General features: G+C 40.3%; 1 protein-coding gene across 2 annotated transcripts in view; it reads right to left on the bottom strand.

The window, feature by feature from the left end:
- Positions 1-1,235: 1,235 nt before the first annotated feature.
- LOC123253378 (XK-related protein 2-like) overlaps positions 1,236-21,484 on the bottom strand; it is a 46,761-nt gene continuing 26,512 nt past the window's right edge. For both annotated transcript variants that reach the window (XM_044682576.1, XM_044682577.1), the window contains exon 4: positions 1,236-2,197. In XM_044682576.1, coding sequence (XP_044538511.1) covers positions 1,527-2,197 — 671 coding nt within the window. In that variant the 3' untranslated portion in view covers positions 1,236-1,526. The remainder of the gene's footprint in view (positions 2,198-21,484) is intronic.

Genomic DNA, 21,484 nt, shown 5'->3' with positions numbered 1-21,484 from the left:
GAACAAAAACCCACTACTTGTCCAAAACTGCTGGGAAAATTGGAGAACAGATTGTGAAAAATTAGGTTTATTGATCTCATCTCACACCCTATACCAAGACAAATTCAAAATGGGTAAATTACTTAAATATAAAGAGGGAAATTATAAGTAAATTAGGTGAATAGTATGAATAGTCTGCCTGTCATATCTTTGAGAAAGGAAAGAATTTAACACCACGCAAGAGATGCATTACAAGACGCAAAATGAATCATTTTGATTATATTAAATTAAAAGCTTTTTTGTTTTTTTTTTCTGTTTTTTTTGTTTTGTTTTGTTTTACAAACCAAACCAATGCAATCAAAACTAGAAGGGAAGCAATAAACTGGGGGAAGGTGGTGGCGGGATTATAACAAAAATCTCTGTCAATGGACCAATTTCTCATATTTATAAGGAACAAAGTCAAATGTACAGGAACTCAAGCCATTTCCCAATTGACAAATGGCCAAGGGACATGTTTAGGCAGTTTTCAGATGAAGAAATCAAAACGATCAATAATCACATGAAAAAAATGTTCTAAGTCACTCCTGATTAGAGAAATGCATATCAAAACTACTCTGAGGTACCACCTCACACATAGCAGATTGGCCAGTTAAGGAAAGTAATAAATGTTGGAGGGGACTAATGCATTGCTGGTAGAGCTATGAATTGATCCAATCATTCTGGTAGGCAATTTGGAATTATGCCCAAAGGGCATTTTACCAGAAGTCATTTAGACTGCCTGCCTTTTGATCTAGCAATACACCTACTAGGTTTATACCACAAAGACATAAAAAAGAGTTGTACAAAAATATTTATAGCTGCACTCTTTGTGGCATCAAAAAAAATTGGAAAATGAGGGTGTGTCCCTCAATTAGGGAATGGCTGAAAGATCTCCATGAATTGACACAGAGTGAAATATACAGAACCAGGAGAATGTTGTACAGAGACAGATACATTGTAGGACAACTAATGTAATCAGTTTTGCTACTAGTAGCAATGAAATGATCCAGGACAAGTCCAAGAGAAAGAACTGTGTGGGCAAAGAAAATAGAAGAAAAATATAATTTATTACTCGTTTAGTTGGGGTTTGGTTTAAAAGATTATTACAAAAATGAATAATATGGAAATAGGCATCAAGAGATAATACATGATAACTCAGTGGAATTGCTTGTTAGTGCCAGGAGAGTGGAGGGAAGAGGGGAGGGAGAGAACATGAATCATGTAACCATAGAAAAATATTTTTAATAAATTTTTTTTAATTTTTTAAAAAATAAAAGAAAATGGTAAGAAATACCTTTGGAGCAACCAAACAGACAAACTTCAGAAATACCTGTTCCATCTTCTTTGGTAGACAAGGAAAAGCTATAGATGTCTTTTATCCTAATGACATTTCATTGCATTCTCAATTAAGCTAGCCCAAATCTGACCTAAACATAGCAGCAAATTTCCAGATATTTCTTTTTTCTTTAATTTTAACATATTTAGTTTTATAAACATTTATAGCAGTATCATATTTCTTCAGGATGAGTTTCAACATATTCTGGTAAAGCTTTCCCTGACCATCCTGGATGCAAATACTGATGGAAGAGTAGCATGAAACCAATAGATAGCAAGTAAGTTATGATGAGCTGTAGGGCAATTAATGTATCACAGCAATAGAGAACTGTTTTTCCCCCTTGCAACCTAAATACCACAACCATGATTATATTTTCTATTAATCGGACACTATAATGTCGAGCCATGTGACCCCAGTTCTGTGATTTATCAATTAATTCTCTATCAGCCAACTGCAGTTTTACTGCTGACCAGCAGGAGAAATTGATGCCTGCATATAGAATAGTGACTAACATAAGCATGACAAGAGTGCCCACCTGGCTAATGTTTTCAGTACTGTTAGGAAATTTAGCACCACTTATCAAAAATTCAACCCAGGGCTCCAATAGGAAAAATGTCAAGTCACCTAACATGAAAGGCACAGCTCTCAACTTTAAGGATACACCAAAGAGCACCAGAATTATAAGCCGGGAAGTTATCTCCAGACAACGCCAGATGGTGATACAGATGAATTCTAGAGGGTGTAGGTTGATCTTATAATCTTTATACTTGAGTTGAATGGCCAATATATTGCAGACGATAGCCCCATAGGTAGTAGATATCAGGGCAAAGATCATCAGCACTGCTGTAAGAGAAATAGAAAAGAGGAAGCGGTAAGACAATTTCTAAAAATGGATGATGAAAATGTTTCTTAAAAAGATAGCATTTGTCATTTGATTCTTGGGCTCCAAGCAAGTAATTATGAATATTAACTTACAAAAATGAAAAAAAAAACAAGACAAAATTAAATTTAAATGGCCAGTGTCAATGGAATATAAATTTTAGTTTTCATTTAAAAAAAAACAGAATTTAAGAGGATAAGGTGAAGCAGAAAGGACTATGAAAAGGTGGAAGAATGAAAAATTTGGGGAAATGTATAGTTGGAAATATATGAGGAGCTAAAAAAAAAAAAACTTACTGAACAAAAAGAGAGCCAGAATTGACCAAAGAGAAGGTTAAAACTAAAAGAGTAGAAAAGAAAGTATGGTAGAGAAGAACTAAAGTTTGAAAGAAATAGCAAAAAATAGAGAAAATCTTGAAGAAAAGAAATACTTGAGGAGATGGAAAAGAAAGTATGTAAGAAAAGTTGGTAACAGAGCAAAATATCATTAAGATAAGCAAAATGTCAAGGTATTAACAAAGTGAGGGGGAAAACCCCTACTATTCCTGAGTTGGAGAATTTTTCTTTACCATTTCTCCAAGAAAGACATAGATAAATGTTACATTAAATCAGGTCCACAAGCATTTAATAGATGCCTATTTAAGTCAGGTCCTGTATTAATCTCTGGAACTACAAAGAAAGGAGAGTCAAAATGTACAAACATATATAAATAAACTATACATAGGATAAACTGGGGGAAATAAAAAGAAAAATATTAAAGAAAATTGGGATTCTTTTAAAAGTGAGATTCTTAAGGCACAATGAAAGGAGCAGATCCAGGAGAACATTGTACACAGAGACTGATACACTGTGATACAATCGAACATAACAAACTTCACTAGCAGCAATGCAAGGATCCAGAGCAAGGCCGAGGGATTTAAGAGAAAGAAAACTAGACACATTCAGAGGAAGAACTCTGGGAATAGAAACACAGAAGAAAAACAACTGTTTGAACACATGGGCTGATGGGGATATTATTGGGGATGTAGACACTAAAAGATAAGAGCCACTTCCTAGTGCATCCCTAAAGAATATGAGTTAGGCTGTTTCTGGAGGATGAAGTTGAAGCTATTAAAAGTCATATTAAAAAATGCTGTAAGGGGCAGTTGGGTAGCTCAGTGGATTGAGAGCCAGGCCTAGAAATGGGAGGTCCTAGGTTCAAATCTTGCCTCAGACACTTCCCAGCTGTGTGACCCTGGAGAGAAGGGTGCATATAAAAGATTTTGCCTTACTCTACTTACATTAATATTGCCATGAAAATGGTTCTGCCATTTTAGAAAGCAGTTCTAAACTATGGCCTCAAAGCTTTATTTTTTTTAATTTCTCAGAATGAATGATGTCTATTGATGTTCCAAGGCAGAAGAGCAATAAGGGTTAAGCAATGGGAGTTAAGTGACTTTCCCAAGGTCACAGAACTAAGAAGTGTCTGTGTTTAGATTTGAATCCAGGACTTCCTGTCTCTGGGCCTTGCTCTCAATCTACTGTACCAAGCCAACCACACTCAATCCCCACCAACGTGTTGTATTATTTATTCGATGACTTGGAGAGATACTATTACTACAGCTCTACCCCTAAAGTAGTAAGGAAAAAAAGAGTCTATATAGACAAAAATATTTATAGCATTTTTTCTTTTTTCTATTAATATTTTTTTTCTTTCATTATATTAAATAAATTTTTAACCCTCATTTTTTAAAGTTTGAGCTAAATTTTCATCCTCTCTCCCTATATCTCCCCTCCTTAAGACAGCAAACAATCTAACATATTTTGCATGCATAATATATATTTTGTCAGGAAGGTCCCAACGCTCTTATACTTGATTGGATTTTAGTAATAGTGATAGGTTTAAGATAATATTGTGATTCTAAATTGATTAGTATAATTCCATTATAATCTTAATTAAAATTAGTAGAATTTGTAGAACTGCTTCTAAAGGGATTTCCAACCCCTCCCTAAGTCATATTTCCCTTCTATCATGAGATGCTGACCATATAAGTTTCAGATCCTGAAACACTGCATCATATCCTGATATGGTGTAAGTATGCACACCCTTTCCTATTTGGAAATAATCATCTTTCCCAACTTGATCAGATGAGCCCTGAGGTAATGGTCATCAGTATTTCTTAAAAAAGGATATTATCTTGTGATTTGACCATTAGACAAATATGGGTTTTCCTAAATGAACTAATCAATCAGCTTTGTAGTTGGGTAACAGTTTCTAAAAAAGATCTACATGATGCTGTGTCATGATATAAGTCATAATCCTTATTTGGAAATATTCATTTTGTTATAACCATTTTGGGTTATAAACCAGGTTCCTGCTGCCAGGCATTTGTCATCTGCTGGTTTCTAACTCTTTAATTGGCACTCGGTGTCATTTCCAATAAACTCTAAAATATTGCCTTGACTTGGAGAAATTTGGCTTTTTGACTTTATTTACTTAAATTGTTTAAATTGGGGTGGTGGGTAAATTTCCATGACAGTTTTGGCAACCACAAAGGGACTCGGATGATAGCCCTGTCACCTCCAAGAAGACATTGATCTCAAAAAGGGTACTCGTAGGATCCATTTCTTTCCCATCTCTGTTTCTGTGTGAGGGGAGGCTTGAGGCAGGCAGACAGAACCTCCTTGAGTTCCAAGGACCCTGACAAGCAAGGTAAGGGTTCTGGTTTACTTGAAGGCTGCAGACTTATTTTCCATTTTCTTCCATTAGACTTAAAATTTGATATAAATCAGAAGTGTTTGAAAGGGAGGAATTAAAAGACTTTTTTCTTTTGAATTAAAGAATTGTTGAGTTAATAAGGCAGTTTCATTGTATTTCTGGGCTAAATAATATGAATTAGTAGAGAAAATTAAAGAGTAGAAACTCTAGGTTGCTTGCTTAAATGTTCTGTTCTCTTGTAATTGAGACTTTTGAGTTTTGAATGAAGGGTGAATAGGCTCCTTGAACAAGTAATGTTGTGTTTTTGTTTTCTTAATTGGTTCAGGTTTAAAAATTGTGTTTGATTTATGCTTAGGCAAGAAGTTTGGGGAAGGTGAGTGGGTCACTTGCTGGGTCTATGCCTAGGGGACTTTCATCTTGGATTGTAAAGTTCTCATTCACAGTTGTAGTTTCTTTTTTGTTTGTTTTATTTAGTTTAGTGTATAGTGGAACACTACAAGAGAATCTGGAACTCCCAAGGGGCCAGTCAGAGTAGTGCTGGTCTTGTAGCCAAAAATACTTTGCAAAGATTTTTCAGCTTTAACTCCCTGTTTGAGTGTTCCTGAGAAGCCTTCACCAATATTGGGATGTGAAGCATTCAACCCCACAGCAAACATGCTGTTTCGTGCATCACATCAATAAATGTCTCTTCTTGACAAGCTTTATGTCCCTAATGGGAGGGACACCTCCCATATATGGGCTCTAGACTATTGAGGGGACCGATTCCAGAAGGTTCCCCTGAGACCAGTGATGGGCAAACTTTTTAAAGAGGGGGCCAAAGGAAAGGAAATGCTCATCTGTCAATCTGTTTCAAAGGCAACTCTTTCAAAGTTTCATTGTATTGTGTCCTATTCACTGTATTCTTCAGATTAGGAATAATGTCAGGGCTAGATAGAACATTTTAGGGGGCCACATCTGGCCCATGGCTGTAGTTTGCACTAGACCAATTTTTAAAAGCTTGGGATAATGAAGAACTCCCTGTTGAAAAAGGAAAAGATAAGGACAAATCTATTATCTATTAAGTATTGTTGGTTTAAAAAGCCCTTAACTTCTGGCCAAATTTGCGGATCTAGAAAATTGGAAATAACTTGAAAGTTTAGAAGTTAAAGTAATAAAAAGTTATTTGAGCAGGAGATGTGAAGAAAATTTTATTTTTGAGAATTTTTTCCCTAATTTGCCTAAGTTTGAAAACAAGATTTCAAACATCCTTTACCCCCTCCTTCTAGCCATTCTGAAACTGGGAGGGACAAGAGCAATGTCCAAAACTAGGAACCCAGCCAAATGTCTGGGCAAGACTTCAGTGTCTGGGAACACTGCCAAGATTTAAGTGAAGAATGTAGACTAGGAAAAGAATTTGGACTTTTTGAATCCCCATTTTCAAAAATTGATCAGGCAACCAAGGGATTGTTTTCTCCAACTATTGATAAGACCCAAAAGGAACCAATTTCTCTTTTTCCAGGCCATAGTGAAGTGTAACAATAAAACTAAGGGGAATGTAAGGATGAATCACCTATGAAGCTTTATGACAGGCTGTGTAAGAGTGCTAAAAAGGTTAACCCTAGGGATGGCAGAGTAATCAATGCTATGCTTGTAAACTAAGTACTGTCCAGACTGGCATAAGAAGCTAATAGGCCAATTGAACATATACAATTACTTTGTATATGTTTGAAAGGAAAGACAAAGAGAAAGGTAGAGAACCTGCTTCTAAGCCTGGAGAGGAATTTAAGGTATTGTTAGCTCCACTTCAAGAAAGACAATAGCCTATAGCATAGTACTTTTAGGGGGAAAGAGTGTGTTGTCAGAGAAGGAAGGATTTAGCAGATGAGAACTTTAGGAACAGACATGTAACTTCCTGGGTGAAAAACAATAATAGAAACAAAATTAAAGGTTGGAATCCACAAAAACAACGGGAAACTCAAATATAGGGATTGGAATTTTTAGAACAGAGATGCTGTCCCCAAAATGAAGAGACCTTTCCAGCATGATGGGGGGAGGGAGGGCTTCACACTCACAAGGCAGATTTTCCAGCTGCCAAGAATGATTCTGAAACTGTTACCATTTTTTACCACCCTTCCTGTTCTAGCCTCTCCCCTTTCCTAAGTGGATTTGTATATTGTAAGTGTTAAGATTACTTGTCTAATTAATACAGGAGTGTCACTCTGTTCTTAAATTATTCCTAAGGATAAAGAAAGTATAGTGTATTCGAAATAAATGGTAAAGATCAAGTAGTCTCCTTATGGTCTCCTCTAGAAGTGAATATTGGTTCAATTATAATAATGCATTCTTTTCTATGAATAACCTAATCATTTGTCAACTAACTGGGTAGAGATTTAATGTGTAAATTAAATATCGTCATTCATCTTATGCTTGACAACAATCATGTATTGAATGTACATGAAGAAAATTTGTTAACTCCTATTTTTGTGAATGTTTGAATAGTCTTGTTTTGTAAAGGTTCCAAGTGAAGACTGTCTTGTTTTTGTAAATGTTTAAGTGAATAATGTTCTGTTTTTGTAAATGTTTTAAGTGAATACTGTACTAAGGATTTGCCTGAGGTCTCTTCTGAGAAAGAGGATGATTCATCCTATTCCTGATTCCTTACCTCAAGAGGTTTGGGCTACTTCCTCTACTGATGTTGTGTTTAACCCCATTGTGACATGGGTATTTGGCAGAGATGGCAGAGATCCTGTACCCCTTAACTTAGGCAGACTGTGAACAGAGGAATTCCCTTCCCCCTTCCTGCCTTGTGACTCCCAAGGCAAAGACCATTATCCTTGGAATTCTTTTAAGCTGAGATATCTCAGACATCCATCTGCCCCAAGCTATGAGGGTCACTCCCTATGTCTCCAGGCAGACCTCCCCCCCCATCAGAAGACCAAATCACACACCGAATACCTGAGTGTTTACCATTCTAGAATCACATCCCCATCATGACACAGCATCACGTCCCCACGACTATAAAAGTATATAATCCCCAGGACTGAGGGATTCAGGGAGCAGCCTTCCATGGCTGTTCCACTCATGCTGTCTTGCTGGCTACTGATCCTATCTTACTAATAAATCTTTCTTTTAACTTTTAAGCTAAGCTTGGAGTCCTCTCATTCTTGAGAATGATTTCCTTACCGAACTCAGGGGTTCACCATTTGCTTCCCCTATAACAGTTGGCGCCCAACGTTTTTGGCTCTCCTGGAAGCTGCTCCTGTTTCCGGATTGCTCATGAGGATATAGCTTCTCAGGTAGGAAGGATCCTTTCTTGGACTCCTGAAACCCCCATTTTTGGGTGATATCTTTGTGGGTCTTCTCTTCGCTCTTGCTCCCATAGGGGAACTTAAGGTCGTTACCCAGGTTCTCCTCAGTGTTTATGCACTGAGTTGTAGGTTCTCCCTACACTGTGTAGTGCTGGGCAGCAGGTTTTGGATTTTCTCCTCAGTGGAAACTGTGTGTGACTCTGGGTTGCAGGTTTCTCCTCAGTATACACTGCGTGCAACACTGAGTGGCAGGTTGGGCACCTTCTGTGGACGCACAGTTGGTTGCAGGTAGTCCCACTACCGGGGACTGAGTTGCAGGTTTCTGGGTTGCAGTTGGTTTTTTTTGTTTGTTTTGTTTTGTTTTTTTATTTTTTGTCTTTTTGTGGGTTTGGCCCTTTTTCCACACCACTATAAGACAGAGACAGAGCATACCCCAGGATTCCCCTTTGGGGTTTGTACTTGAAAATTGGGACAAATTGACTTTAAAAAACTTGAGCAAAAAGAAACTGATTTTTCTTTGTAATGTAAAATGACCACATTACAGCCTAGATAAGCAAGAAGTATGGCCTATCCATGGTACCCTAAATTCTAATACCATCATGCAGTTGGATTTGTTTTGTATGAGGATGGGGAAATGGACAGCATTTCCCTATATAAGAATTTTTGTAAATTTAAACTAAAATCCTGAACTTAAGAGGCTCTGCCTCACCACACCTTTGCTTGCCCCTACTGGGAAGAGCAGCCTAAAGGATAATTTGAAGGATTTAGCATTAAATGGCACTTTCATGGCCCTTAGAAACAGAGAGAGATAACATCTCTTCCTGCAGAGATACCACCACAGCTTCCCCTTCCCCCCAATCTCCTGGGAACTTCCATCCACCCCAGATTCCTTTGTTCCCTCAGCTCCAAAACCTCTACTTTACCCTTCAGGCACAGAGCTGAAGGCCATGTCCCAAGCCACTCCTGGTACAGCCTAGCCCACCCCACACCCGGAGCCCACTGAGCTATGGTGAGAGGGCTCACCTTCTCCCCATGAGAGAGATGCACTCACTAGAGGGGTTGGCTTGGGTACAGGTTCCTTTCTCTATGAGAGATCTATCCCAGATTAAGGAGAAGTTGGGTGGGTACTCTGAGAACCACACCAAATTCATTGAAGGTTTTAAATACTTCATCTGTCTTGGTCAGACGTGCACATAATTCTTGCTACTTGTTGCACCCCAGATGAAAAGAAGCAAATCTGGGACTTGGCCATAGCAGTAGGAGATGAGAAAGCCTTAGGTGGCACATGGGCAGGGGTCCCTGGCACTACTGATGTCCCCGTACAAGATCCTGGATGGAATTATGGAAATGAGAGCCACTGTAGGCAAAGAAACCACATTAGACTGCATTTTTCAAGCCATGGAGAGAGGCGTAAGGAGGAGAGAACATTACAGCAAACTTAGGAAAGTTACTCAAGGTAAAGAAAAAAAAATCCTGCTCTCTTCCTGTCTGGGCTAATAGAAGCTATGAAACAATATACAAATGTCGACCCTGACACTGATGAGGGCCATTTTATAGGACAGTCAGCACCAGATATCAGGTGAAAACTGCAAAAGCTTGATCTGGGACCCCAGAATCCAACTAACCAATGACTAGATGCTGCTTTTAAGGTGTTTCACAACAGGCACCAGGTAACAGAGGAAGGACACACCCGTGAGAAACTGTTTGTAGCCTCTCTCACTCCTTTGACCCGTGGGCAGAAGCCGAGGGAGGGGCTCTTGCCATGCCTGTAGACCAGGGGTATGGCTCTCAAGCCAGTGCAGGCAGAGCCCTGTGCCTTCCGCCTCCATCCTCCTACTTCTGCAGGCATTTATGGCTCTCACTGCCAAAAAGGTTGCCGACGATTGCTGTAGACAGTATGGGCATTGGTCACGGGATTGTCCTTTAAAGGAAAGACCGCCCTCGTCTCTGTGCCCAGCCTGTGGACAACAGGGACACTGGAAACGTCAGTGTCCCTGCTGGCAGAGACCCCGGTGACTCAAGAGGCATACTCCTATCTTCCAGTCTCCTGAAGACTCAGAAAAGGGGTGCCCTAGGGCTGGCTTGCTCCCTGTTTCCATCACAATGGCTGAACCCAGGGTTAATTTTGAGGTGGAAGGTAAGCGGACTACGTTTCTCAAAACAGGCTTCACAAAATGGTCCTACATTACCTTTGCAGTATTAGGTAATTGGGAGAAAGGCTGAGATATGTAGATGTAGGGATACTCTAGCTGGTGCCCATGAGGACAGACTATCCCAACATACATTTCTGGCCATCCCTTCTTCAATATGTCCTTTATTAGGAAGAGACATAATGGAGAAGCTAAGTTCTAAATTTTCCCTTATCTCAACTCAAAGTCCCCTAGACACTCCTTTGCAAAGACCTCCCACTATCTCAGGGGTCGGCAACCTTTTTTTAGCCATGAGAGCCATAAACGCCTTCTTAAAATATAATTTCATGAGAGCCATACAGTGCTCATAGTGCACGTTCCTGTAATAGCGCCTGAAAAAAAATTGACTTTATGGCTCCTGCAGAAAGAGCCATATCTGGCCCTCAAAAGAACCAGATATGGCTTGCCAACCCCTGCACTATCTCATCAGAAATCTGGGAGAAAGTACCTTTTATTGTTTGGGATTGAGTTGTGCAGGGAAGAGGTACTAACTTATCCCTTGACTCTCCCCTCCTGCCAGTGAAAACACCCAATGGGATTGGCCTTTTGGTCCAAGACCTTGGGCATATTATTGAAGCAATAATTTCTGTGCACCCCATTGTTCATAACCCATATACAATAAGATTCCAGGAAACTCTCAGGGGTTTTCTGTGATTGACTTGAAAGATGCTTTCCTCTGCATACCTCTACACCCAAAGTATAGATTCCTTTTAGTGTTTGGGTGGGTCTTCCCCTCAGATCCCAGACCTCAAGTCACCCTTTCACTGGACCTCAGAGACAGCCTGCATTACTTTGGTGCTTCCCTAGAGTTGTAAAACTGACTAACAGCTCCATTTTACAATACATTAATGACCTCTTGATTTCTAGCCCATCAGAGGCTGCCTGTGTCATGGACATAATTTCCACCTTAAAATTCCTAGGATTTGTAGATAAGAGAAAGCAATTTGCCCTCAGCGTTTTAGCTCTGTACCTGGGACCTGATCTGAGGACAGTGGCTCAGACTAATAGCACTGGAGCTCCCAGACCCCCTCCTCTCCCTAAGCCCATCCAAAGGAGAGGTGAATCACTGGGTGAGAATTGGCAGATCGATTTCACCCACGTGCCACCTTGCAAAAGGTGCAAGACCCTAAAAAGATCCCTCACCAAAATATGTGAGGAAGCAAAAGTTGATTGGATCCAAGCTCTCCAAATAGCCCTTACTAGAATCATACTTGCTCCTGGAGCAGATTTAGGACTAAGCCCATTTGAACTGCTGTAGGAGAGACTCTTTCTAACCTCTAATGTTCTTTTAGATACAGAAATTATTCACAGTTTTGTTTGGTTTTCTAAACAATTCAGGCAGATCCACCAGCTTTGGAGGGAATATACTAACAAGATCCTTCCCAAAATCTCCCAAGGGAGGAGAAAGAGGAATCCCTCCATCCAGCCATACCTGGAGATTTGATATACCTGAAAACCTGGAGTAGATAGAACCAGCTAACATTCCAATGGCAAGGGCCCATCACCTAATTTTGTCCACTTCCATAGCAGTAAAATTAGAGGGGCAGAACACATGGACTTATACCTCTCGAATTCCTCTTCTGCCAGAAGAACAAGCCTAAGGACCCTCCGGAATGGGTAGACCCCGTCCCCTTTCCTCCTGGAGGAGTAAGCCTCTTACTCCTTTCCTTACATTTTTCTGTTTCTTTAAATCTTGCCAGCTGGACAGAAAACCCCCTGATTTAAACCCTGCGATTTTTTTTAACATTATCACTTCTCTAGTTGCTTTTAGGATGAAAGCTCTCACTCATTACGGAAGATGCCCCTCCCACCCTGGATCTCTGGACATTGCCTGAAGAGACACCTCTCTCCCTCTAACTTAGGCAGGGCCAGCTATACAACCATACCCAGCTTTGAAGAAGCTACAGAAGAATGAGACCTTCGTCCCTTTTCCCTTAGATATTTGGAGGAGGGGAGATGACATAGGCATTGTGCAGAAATGGCAGAGACCCTGTACCCCTTAACTCAGTCGGGCTTTAAACAGGGGAATTCCCTTCCCCCTTCCTGCCCTTGTGACTCCCGAGGCAAAGACCATTATCCTTGGAATTCCTTTAAGTTGAGACTGACAAAGAGATAAACCCCCTTGATATCAAGTCTGAGACACACTCAGACATCCATCTGTCCCCTAAACTATGAGGGTCACTCCCTATGTCTCCAGGCAGACCCCGATCAGAAGACCAAATCACACACCGAATACCTGAGTGTTTACCACTCTAGAATCACATCCCCATCATGACACAGCATCATGTCCCCATGGTTGTAAAAGTATATAACCCCCAGGACTGAGGGATTCAGGGAGCAACCTCCCATGGCTGTTCCACTCATGCTGTCTTGTTGGCTACTGATCCTATATAAATATAAATCTTTCTTTTTACTTTTAAGCTAAGCTTGGAATCCTCTCATTCTTGAGAATGGTTTCCTTCCCAAACCCTGGGGTTCACCACTTGCTCCCCTATAACACAAGCTTCATCAGACCGAGAAAATGTTATCAAGATAATTTTCATCTGAAGAATAAGGTATAGTGGTGTAAGTCACAATTAGAATATTTGGGCTTTTTATTGTCAACAGGAAAAAGAACTATTTTACCAAAGACGGTTCAGGCTTTGCAGAACCTATGCAGAACTAAGAACAAGAAACAAGTACATGCTTAGGTGCAACAGGTTATTGTAGAACCCCCAGCCTATGGGGAAATTGTTACACCTCTCCCTGAGCCTTTAGAAAATGAAGCCAGAACAACTTGTGGCTCAAAGAGAGCTAGCAAAGGCATTATTGATTGCACCTGCCCTTAGGTTTCCTGACTATTCTAAGCCTCTCACTAAGAGGAGAGGGATGGGATCTGGAGTTCTGACTCAAGCTTTTGCTTTTTCCCAACCACCTATAGTCTAAACATTTTTAGATCAGAGGCTTGCTAGATATGAAGTGACTCTATTAGCTATGTAAATAGAATTAGATCTAGCCCATTCATAGTCAAACTCTACTTACCCTAGGCATAGAGATGATGTCATCCCCACCTCCCTTAGTGGGGAGGGGAGAGGAGTTACCTACACATGACAATAAGTAACAAATCAAGAACAAGGGACTGCCCTTTGGGTAGTCCAAATCAGTGTAGAGGCTGCCATTTGTCCACTTGAATTAGAGGTGGACCCACAGGAAGTGACGAAAGACACGATCTCTTCAAGTATGTTGGTTACTTCCTGTGAAGGAGTTCCCGCTTTGAACTTGGAGCTGAAGGATCTCGGATGAGACCTCAGGCAGCTTCTACTCTGAATGGTCACGTGGGTAAGTTAGGCTGACTTCCTTGGGCCTACCTTGGCGTTTCCAAACTCTACCTTTAAGTAGGCTTCTAGCCTATCTGATTTCTAGGCCTTGTGGCTTGTAGCTTCATTTATTTAGCCTTTTAACCTTCTTTCTCCGGCCAGGCCTCTGCAGGCCTGGACTATCCTCTCCCTCTCTCTATTTCCCTACCTTTTACTTTCCTAATTGTAAATAAACTACCTTAAACCCGATCCTGACTTGGGTCCATTTTAATTACGGAATCAATCTGAATTCCTGGCAGCCACACTTTAATTATATATCTATAAATACCTAAATCTCCCTCTTACATAGCAAATGAGAATCTCACCATAAAAAGATGCAACACCTTAAATCCTTCCACATTAACATGCCTCTGGAAAGTTATGAGCTTGTATACTGTGTTAATAGAATTAGCTCTAGTCCATTCATAATCAAAACTCTACCTACCCTAGATGATTTCATCCCCACCTCCCTTAGTGGGAAGGGGGATGAGTTACCCACACGTGACAATAGGTAACAAATCAAGAGCAAGGGACTGCCCTTTGGGCAGTCCAAATTAATGTAGAGGCTGCCAATTGTCTACTTGAATTAGAGGTGGACCCAAAGGAAGTGATGAAAGACACTATCTCTTCAAGTATGTGGTGACTTCCTGCTAAGGGTGTCCCCACTTTGAACTTGGTGCTGAAGGATCTCGGATGAGACCTCAGGCAGCTTCTACTCTGAACGATCACGTGGGTAAGTTAGGCTGACTTCCTTGGGCCTACCTTGGTGTTTTTCCAAGACTCTACCTTAAATAGGCTCTAGCCTATCTGATTGCTAGGCCTTGTGGCTTATAGCCTCATTTATTTAGCCTTTTAACCTTCTCTCTCTATCCAGGCCTCTGCAGGCCTGGACCATCCTCTCCCTCTCTATATTTCCTTACCTTTTACCTTCCTAATTGTAAATAAACTATCTTAAACCCGATCCTGACTTGGGTCTATTTTAATTACGGAATCAGTCTGAATTGTTGATTCCTGGAGGCCACACTTTAAATATATATCTATAAAATATCTAAAATCTCCCTCTTACAATTTGGCTGACCATGTTTCGGTCTCAAACTTCCTCAATCTTCCTAAATTTTCTTGAATTCTTCTTTACCTTATAACTATCCCCTAAGTCAGCCTTCTCACAGCATGCATTGGAACTGTGATTGATATAAAGCTGCCAGACTAGTGAGATCAAACAGGGGGGCCCTGAAAATTCAGCTAGGAGGCAGTTCCCTTGCCTTAGGGAACAAATAACCCAATTAGCTGGCCTTTAGTTTCACCTGGAAAAAATCCCATTTTTTTTTAGTTGCCTTACTAGGCCTAGCAGACTGCTTTGTCTCGTAGCTAAGCCGCTAGGCCAGGGACACACCTGAATAAGGTTTAAAAGAAGCCCTGTTCCTCACCAAAACAGAAGGTACTAGACTCAGCATATTAGGTGTTTTTTTTTAGGGAGAGTAAATTTTTTAGGCTACAACTAGGCCTTAGCTTGGTTCTCTATTTTATTTCAAAACTGTGTTTCTAGTTAAAATCTTTAGGGGCAGCTGAGTAGCTCAGTGGAGTGAGAGTCAGGCCTAGAGACAGGAGGTCCTAGGTTCAAACCCAGCCTCAGCCACTTCCCAGCTGTGTGACTCTGGGCAAGTCACTTGACCCCCATTGCCCACCCTTACCACTCTTCCACCTATGAGACAATACACCGAAGTACAAGGATTTAAAAAAAAAATCTTTAGAGGTAAAAACCAAAAGGCTGGTGGGGCCAGCTAGAATTTAAATTGCCCTTTTCCCCAGAGTAGAAGGCACATAGTTTAAAAAAAAATCCTTCAGACTTTTACAACTGAAAAGAGCCTCCCAGAACCAAAATTAGCCTTTGAAAAAACACTCCCAACTGTCTCAGGCTAAAAGCTGTCTACCCTCATAGAACTTAATCTCTAGAACTCAGCCTCAGGCTACAGTCTTTATTTTCCACCAGGCAGGAACAAAAGGAAGTCATTAACCCAAAACAATAAAACTTTAGCCCAACCCTTAGTAAAAAAAATCTACCCATTAGTGACATCCACTGACAAAAGTAAGCTATAGACAGAATTGTAAATTTTCTGGAACAAAATGTGGTTTCAACTCATTAATGATTTAGTGAAGTTCAGACTTTAAAAAACTGGATCAATATTATAGGAGTGACTCTTTTTTTCAGGTCAGTAGTCCCACAAAATACATTTCAAAGGATATTTCTTGCACTGTATTTAAGTGTGATAGTGATAGGGGGGATGGCTTATCTTTACTTCTCCCAAAAGAAACTATCAGAGAAGCTGGATACCACTAGCTCGAGATTGAGTAAATTGGAGGGGAGTATAGAGCATATGAAGAGGAAAGTAGAGCATATGGAGGAGGGCCAAGAGCAACTGCTGGCTTATGTAAAGAACCCTGCCAAGCATTTAAGAAGGAAAAAACATATGAGAAGGAGATTTCACCAGAAGGGAGATTTATTCCCCCATACTTCCTCATCATCAGAATCCTTACATGGGGATGATCCTGACACACCCTCCACTCAAGCCATTGAGATAGATGCTGCCACCCTCCTCTCCAACCTGTACTGCCCCCTCCGTAACCCGTCCAACCCACCCCATGGCCCCTCCCACAGATCAGCCCCCACCCTCCGTGCCACTACTCAGACAGAGACAGGAACTCAAGATAATGCAGTGCTATTTCCCTTATGAGAAGTACCCACTTTTAATACTGAAGGAGACTTGGTGTCTGTAAGACACTTTACTCCCTTCAGCCCTGACGATTTAGCTAGATTTAAAGAAAATGTGCCCACTTTTGAGAAAGAACCATTCATAGTTTAAAAAAAATTAGGCAATATATTCCGAACTTATGACCCTAGCTGGCGGGACGTTGAAAATGTTTTAGATGAACTTCTGACAGTTGCTGAGAAAGAGAGGATCATTACTTGGGCCAGTCATAAAAAAGGTAAAGATGTACCTAACTGGCCCCTCATGGATCCAAAATGGAATTACAATCCTGCAACAGATATTAAGAAATTGCATGAAGGCAGGGAGGCATTATTGATAGCCATGAAAGCCTGTGCTCATACACAGTACACCTGGTCAAAATTCAAGGAAACCAGACAACTTACCAATGAAACTCCCTCCCATTTTACGGACAGGCTGATTGAGGTTGCAGAAATATATTTGGGCCTTGATTTAGCCATGGAACGGGATATTAAACATGTACGTAGGCAATTTGTAAAAAATTCCTACAAAATAGTCAAAGCCTATTTTAAAACTAACTGCCCAACTTGGGAAACTATGAGCCTTGGGGAATTGAGGAAAGTAGCATCCTATGTTTTTAGGGGTCAAGCACAAGAACATGGGAAAAATACTGACTCATTGGATACTTTAAAAGCAGAAAACAAAATGCTAAAAGAAAAACTAAAAAATAAAGGAGAGATTATAGCCCCTCTCCAAGAATCTAACAATCAGCCCACTATCTGTTCTTTCTGTGTAAAAAAGGGCCATGCAATGATGACTTATAGAAATTTCTTAAGGTTTTCCAGAAATAATACCCAACCAAAAGATAACTGTAGGAATAACAACAGGAATAGTAATAACAATAATAATGATGATTCCAGGAATAGCAATTTTAGGCATGATAGAAATGCTAGAAATAAGCCTCGGGATGATGATAAATCATACCAAATGACCCCACAACAGTACATCTTAGGTGGAGCTTGCCCCCGAACTAATCAGGGTGCTAATGCCCCTCGGGGTGGGGGGCCCATGGAGCCCAAGCATCTTTATGAAGGTGCGTGGGGGGGAGGAAGACTTTAGAATCAAAAAAGGAAATCTTTGACTTTCCAGACCCTGATGTTCTAATGCCTATTATCCCCATACATTTTCCCCCAAATAGTAAGGAACCTCATGTAACCCTAAAAGTGGGAAAGTCATATTATGATTGTTTGCTGGACACTGGGGCTCCACGAGCAGTACTGGTGAGCAAGCCAGATGTAAACTGTAATTCTATTGGCTCTTTAAACATAGTAGGGGTATCAGGAACACCTCAAAGGGTCCCAAAACTTTCTCCTCATATGGTAAGTCTCGGACCTTTATCAATTGAACACTCCTTTCTTTTAATACCTGGATCCCCCACAAACTTACTGGGAAGGGATCTAATATGTAAACTTAAAGCCACAATAATTTGCAATCCAGATAGTTCTGTGTCACTAGAATTGTCGGAGGACTCTTTAAACTTACTCCCTATACTTCTCTCAGAAGAGCAGAAAGTAAAGGAGCTTCCCACCTTTGAAATCCCAGATGATATCCCGGAGTCTCTCTGGGTCACATCTTCTACTGATGTAGGTCTACTTAAATCAGCTGTTCCTGTTCACATTAAAAGAAGAGGAGGGCCAGATCGCTCCATTCCTCAGTACCCCTTATCAAAAGAAGCCATTGAGGGAATTACCCCAGTGAAAAATTCACTAATTGAGCAAGGAATAATAATCCCATGCAAGTCAGAATATATTACTCCTATTCTACCTGTTAAGAAGCCAAAATTAGGCCCAGATAGAAAACCCCAATATCGATTTGTTCAAGATTTAAGGGCCATAAACAATCATGTTTTAAAGAGACACCCTGTGGTTTCAAACCCAAACACAATTATTTTTTCTATTCCCAGTACAGCCACTTACTTTACGACCGGGGATCTGTGCTCAGCCTTTTTCTCAATTCCTATTCATGAGGATTCTAGACATATATTTGCTTTTACCTGGAATAATTCTCAGTGGTCCTGGAGGCGTCTTCCACAGGGATATTGCGAGAGTTCATCTATTTTTACACAGATTTTGAGACAAGATACAGATAATATAACATTTAAAAATAGTAAATTAGTTAAATATGTGGATGACTTGCTCCTGGCTTCACCTGATGCTAAAACATGCCAAGAAGATAGTAAACATCTTCTTTTAGAATTACATAAAAGAGGACATAAGATATTAAAAGGAAAAGTTCAGTGGTGTCTCCCCAGAGTAGAATATTTGGGGTTCATCTTGACAGCTGGTGCCCACTATATTGGGCACATTGAAAATATTCAAAAATTGAGCAATCCTACCACTAAAAAAACACTTTAAGAGCAATCTTAAGAGCAACAGGTTTTTGCAGACAGTGGGTCCCTTGCTATGGGGAAATTACTAAACCCCTTATAGCACTAACAAAAGATTCGGTCCCTGAACCACTTAAATTAGAGGCAGAGCACATGTTAGCTCTATCGAATTTAAAACAAGCCATCCTGTCTGCTCCTGCTCTAGGCATCCCAGATTATAACAAACCATTTACTTTATATGTACATGAGCATAGCGGGGTAGCTTCAGGTGTTTTAACCCAAACTTTGGGACCTTACCAGTGTCCAATTGCTTATTATTCAGCCCAGCTGGACTCTATAGCTGCAGGTGCACCACCATGTCTTAGAGGCATAGCTGCCACAGCTCTGTTAGTGACAAAAACTGTTGATCTAGTTTTCGGATGCCCATTAACAATTATGTGCCCACACGAAGTGGAAGCATTACTGCTAAGACATAGAACACAGGCATTTTCTGATCAGAGAATTATGAGGTATGAAATAACCTTGCTAAATAATGAAAATATTACTATAAAATGTTGTACAGCTCTTAATCCTGCCATCTTGCTTCTTGATTTACTAGTTTCAGAAGAACCTTTACATAATTGTGAAACACTAGTGTCCACGACTGAAAAGCCTCAAGACAATCTCCTGGACACTCCTTTAGAAAATCCTGATCTAGTCTTCTTTACTAATGGTTCTTCCTTTATGAAGGATGGCATATGCTACATTTAAGCTGCTGTAGTCACAGAATTTAACACTGTATGGTCAGCTTCACTGCCCTCAAATCTAAGTGCTCAAACCGCGGAACTCATAGCCCTAAAACATGCATGTATAATTACCAAAGATAGAAGGGTAACAATTTATACGTATTCTCAATATGCAGTGGGTATGTTATGGCTCCAGAGAGAATTTTTAACCTCAGCTAGAAAATCTATAGCTAATGCAAAAATTATTAATGAAGTTCTTTCTGCTCTCTAGCTACCCAAAGCCCTAGCTATAGTTCATTGCTCTGCCCATACAGGTGGCACTGACCCTGTCCCTAGGGGAAATGACCGGGAAGATACTACTGCAAATCTAACAACTATAGAAGGGCCTGAATTAATTTTAACATTAACAACCACTGATGACTCAAATTTATCACTTTCCTATGATGAGAAGGAAGTAACAAAATGGAAGCAGAAATTTAAAGCTAAATAGATAAATGGAGTATGGCTGCCCTCTGAAGGAAAACCCCTGCTCCCTAGACACTTTCATCACCAAATTTGCCAATCTGTTCATAAAAATGGTCATTTTGGTACCCAGGACATGGTGGACTCTGTTAAGAGAGTATGGATAGCTCCTGGCATAGCCTCTAAAGTGTGTACAGCTTGCCCTAACTGCCAAGCATATAACCAACATACCTTTTGCGCCAAGGCTTTTGGTGGGCATCCCATTGGCTTACACACCTTTTGAGCATCTACAAATTGATTTCATAACAATGCCAAAGGCTGGACAATATAAATTCTGTCTAGTCATAGTGGATCAACTGACCAGGTGGCAGGAAGCATTTCCTACTGCCTGAGCCACATCGGTCTTTGTTGCCAACGTATTTTTTTTAAATTTAAACATTTATTAATATTCATTTTTAACATGGTTACATGATTCATGCTCCTACTTTCCCCTTCACCCCCCTCACTTCCCCCACCCATGGCCAACACACATTTCCACTGGTTTTGTCATGTGTCCTTGATCAAGACCTATTTCCAAATTGTTGATAGTTGCATTGGTGTGGTAGTTTCGAGTCTACATCCCCAATCATGTCCTCCTCAGCCCATGCATTCATTTTTCTTATATGTTTCCTCTCCTGCAGTCCTTCCTCTGAATGGGGGTAGCGTTCATTACCATAAATCCCTCAGAATTGTCCCGGGTCATTGCATTGCTGCTGGTACAGAAGTCCATTGCATTCAATTTTATCATAGTATATCAGTCTCTGTGTACAGTGTTCTTCTGGCTCTGCTCCTTTCACTCTGCATCAGTTCCTGGAGGTCTTTCCAGTTCACCTGGAACTCCTCTAGTTTATTATTCCTTTTAGCACAATAGTATTCCATCACCAGCATATACCACAATTTGTTCAGCCATTCCCCAGTTGAAGGACATACCCTCATTTTCCAGTTTTTTGCCACCACAAAAAGCACAGCTATAAATATTTTCGTACAAGTCTGTTTATTTATGATCTCTTTGGGGTACAAACCCAACAATGGTATGGCTGGATCAAAGGGCAGGCATTTTTTTATAGCCCTTTGAGCATGATTCCAAATTGCCAGCCAGAATGGTTGGATCAGTTCACAACTCCATCAGCAATGCATCAATGTCCCAATTTTGCCACATCCCCTCCAACATACATTACTCTCCCCTTCTTTCATTTTAGCCAATCTGCTAGGTGTGAGGTGATACCTCAGAGTTGTTTTGATTTGCATTTCTCTAATTATTAGAGATTTAGAACACTTTCTCATGTGCTTATTGATACTTTTGATATCTTTACCTGAAAATTGCCTATTCATATCTCTTGCCGATTTATCAATTGGGGAATGGCTTGATTTTTTATACAATTGATTTAACTCCTTGTATATTTG

This window comes from Gracilinanus agilis, chromosome X (genome assembly GCF_016433145.1).
Source record: "Gracilinanus agilis isolate LMUSP501 chromosome X, AgileGrace, whole genome shotgun sequence".
Lineage (NCBI taxonomy): Eukaryota > Metazoa > Chordata > Mammalia > Didelphimorphia > Didelphidae > Gracilinanus > Gracilinanus agilis.
Note: the sequence above shows the minus strand (reverse complement) of the source record. Positions and strands in the feature narration are given on the sequence as shown.